Genomic DNA, 3,116 nt, shown 5'->3' on the forward strand with positions numbered 1-3,116 from the left:
GGAACGTGAGGAAAGAGATGAGGGAGATGATGACGGAAGGGGGCAAGTAGTAAAGGAACAAAAGGCAAGGTTCTATAGGAACCTGTACATTAAAAGAAGAAGAAAAGGGACGATCTGGGAAGAGAGGTGACAGTAGAAGAAATAGAAGGGTGTTTGAAAGGAATGAAGAAAGTCCCAGGGGTCGAATAGGATGGGGTGCTTCATCTTAATTAATTCAATTGTTGATTTCCCTCATTGCCTTGTGTTTACCATTGATTACAATAGCCATTGTTGTATGTATAGGTTGTTATATCTTACAGTTTGTTAAAAGGCGATTTATAAAGTTATCTGCTTATGTATATACCCGTTTACCACTTGAACCTTGTCAAGACGACGAGTTCCTAGACGGAAATTACTTGTAACCAAATTCCCTTGTCTATTGTGACATGGTCAAGGGGGCATGTCATAACCAAATGAGTTGAGTGCCCCTGTCACAATAGAACAGCCCTGAATAGCCGCAGTTACTTTCAAATTTGGTACGTTCTGCCTCATTAGCTATTCCCACCTGGCAGTCTGTTATTGGCTACTCTAAACGTATAAAAATCCGTGCAGCTTCCGCCCAAGTCGGAGAGCTCTGAGCACGTGGTAGAGTAGGGAGAACTTTGCCACGTGGCAGAGAAAAGCTGGCGGACTGATCACCCTCCAACATCTCCCCGTCACCGTCTGTTCCCAACGTATCCTTCATCCTGCATGCTCGTTTCTGTCTACAAACTCGCCAGTCCGTTTGGTCGCCAGTTACCTGTAACTACGCAAGCAACTCGTTACCTGTAACTACGTAAGCAACCTTACCACCTGTGTCGCGGCCACCAGCGGCGCAAGTAAAGTTGAAGTAAAAGTTATTTTGCAACCAATACGCTGTGTCCCGCCTCTCCATCCACCAGCCCGCCTGACAGCCGAGTAATCAGCAATCCTTCTCAAGTCGGCTCTGGTCGTCTGAGACAGTTTGATCATGGTGAAACTCTACCTCATATTTAATGTTATTCTGATTTCCTTCCATTACCTGAAAGGGATAACAGAGTTTTATTTTCCCAAAATTCAAAGTTTTGACTCTATAGACCTATAAATAGCTATTGAACAGAATGGTTGGAGATGTTTCCTCTGGCTGCTGGCATCTCTAAACCAATAATGGTGGATGCCAGGAAGTATACTGAATAGGAGACAGATCACTCAAAATATATCCAGCTCACCACTCTCCCTCTATAGCATCCACTTCAGCTGCTGTTGGAAACAGGATACTGAGCTAGATGGACCATCGGTCTGTCCCAGTATGGCACTTCTTATGTTGTTATCTTAGACAAGATTTTAGGCACAAAATGCCCTTCCTCACATCTTGCCTAAGATCTCTCCCAACTATACAGTTGGCCCAATAAAATATATTATCAAAGAAACTTTGCTTCTCACATATTTCCTGTTACATTACAGCTTCAGCAATACTCCTAACATCACTTCAAATATTTTAGCAGCCCAATTATCAGAATAAAACATAAGCAAGAATATAAGATAGTGAACAGTATTAAGAAAGAAATCATATCTAAACACAAAATCTTTAGGTGCAAAAAATGATTTGTTCATGTGAGTTTAGAATAAAGTGCCCATTGGAAACAAAAATTCCTTATGTGCTGAAGAATATTGTTACAGGAGTTCTAAACTTAAATCACACTGGCTCTTAGCACTATGATTACAGCTACAAGTTTTATAGTACCATTTGCCTTGTTTCACAAATATATATACTGAAAAAAAATCACAATATAATGAGGAGTTGCTGTCTCCCAGAAGCTAGATTCATTTTCAATTCTTTTTTCAACTTTATTCCTGTTTTTTCAGGATTTTTTGTTGTTGTTTTAAAACTACAAATTTTCATTCCATGTTCAGGTCACCATTGTTATTCAAATTTCTAATGCATTCATTTCTACAGTTATTAGTCACCATGCTATCTAGTGAATGCTACTATTAGATACATGGATTTAAAAAAATAAAAATAATAAAGGCAAATGTGCATAATGGCCATTTCTTATAGGAAGAGAACAGCAACAAGATGACACAGTCTGTGTTACTTCTTGAACAGACTGTGTTGCATGAGAACAATCAGGATGCGAAGAACAGACCATCTGCATTGAATAATGCTATCCAGTTTAACATTCAACCAATCTATGGGTTGGCAAAAGAAATTATGGAAATATATATTCACTGTCAAATTAAAAAAAAAAATTAAATTTTTTTAAATGTTTTCTTTTTATGTTGTACAAAGGACTGTATATTTTGTACCAAATAGTAGAGTCAGCATTAGATAAATACAGGTTTGATAGGAGTTCATCAGGACTTCAATCCTGAAAAATACTAAACTGGAGATATAGTTTGTTAGTATAAATTCTCAAGTTACTGTACCTGTTTTCATAGCTTTCTGTAATATTCATTGCATTCTCATCTTGTGACTTTTTCTTGAGGGTCTCTTCACTGTCAGGCATGCTGACAAGCTCTACATCTGGTCACAAATATCTTAAAGATCTGTGTGGGCCAGGCATAAATAAGCTGATTGGATCACTGAAGAAACCAACAATAATTGGGTGTTTGTTCAAATAAAGACATAATGAAAGAGGAGGAGACTAAAGATCAAAAAAACCTACTGGTTTCTCTGATTTTAGCATGCTTGAAATGTCTCAGTGACTTTGAGCTGCTTATTGCTAAAACTTTTCTTTAATTATCCCTGAGAAGAATTTTAATGAGACCACTGCGCTTTTAAATGCAAATCTTTTCTTTTGTAGGATACATAACCAATCAGTTTAAAGTTTAAACAAATCAAAGCAACTGATTTTCTTATTATCTCTAGTTCAAAAGAGAGCATCCAAAGTAAGCTATTTTTTTGAAGAAAATGTATTTTGTAAATTTATAGTTTGTTGAAGACCGGTCTATAGAATTGTTTGTTCATATGTATTTGTTAATTATTTAAGCTTTGTAAAGCTGATGAGTCCTCAGACGAAAATAACTTATAACACGTACATGTGTTTATAATTCCAGCTGTGCCGTTGGCAAGGGGGCATGTCATAACCCAATGATTTTTAGTGCCTCGGCACAGTGGA

At 37.4% G+C, this 3,116-nt stretch overlaps 1 protein-coding gene across 4 annotated transcripts in view; it reads right to left on the reverse strand.

The window, feature by feature from the left end:
* Nucleotides 1-3,116, reverse strand: part of ACSBG1 (acyl-CoA synthetase bubblegum family member 1) — a 115,249-nt gene that overhangs the window by 73,704 nt on the left and 38,429 nt on the right. The window contains exon 1 of one of the 4 annotated variants that reach the window (XM_006027228.3): nucleotides 2,425-2,504. The exons of the other annotated variants lie outside the window; for them this stretch is intronic. Within the exon in view, the coding sequence (XP_006027290.1) occupies nucleotides 2,425-2,504 (80 nt within the window). Of the gene's footprint in view, nucleotides 1-2,424; nucleotides 2,505-3,116 lie in introns of those variants that run through there. 4 annotated transcript variants of the gene reach the window in all.

This window comes from Alligator sinensis, unplaced genomic scaffold (genome assembly GCF_000455745.1).
Source record: "Alligator sinensis unplaced genomic scaffold, ASM45574v1 scaffold954_1, whole genome shotgun sequence".
Lineage (NCBI taxonomy): Eukaryota > Metazoa > Chordata > Crocodylia > Alligatoridae > Alligator > Alligator sinensis.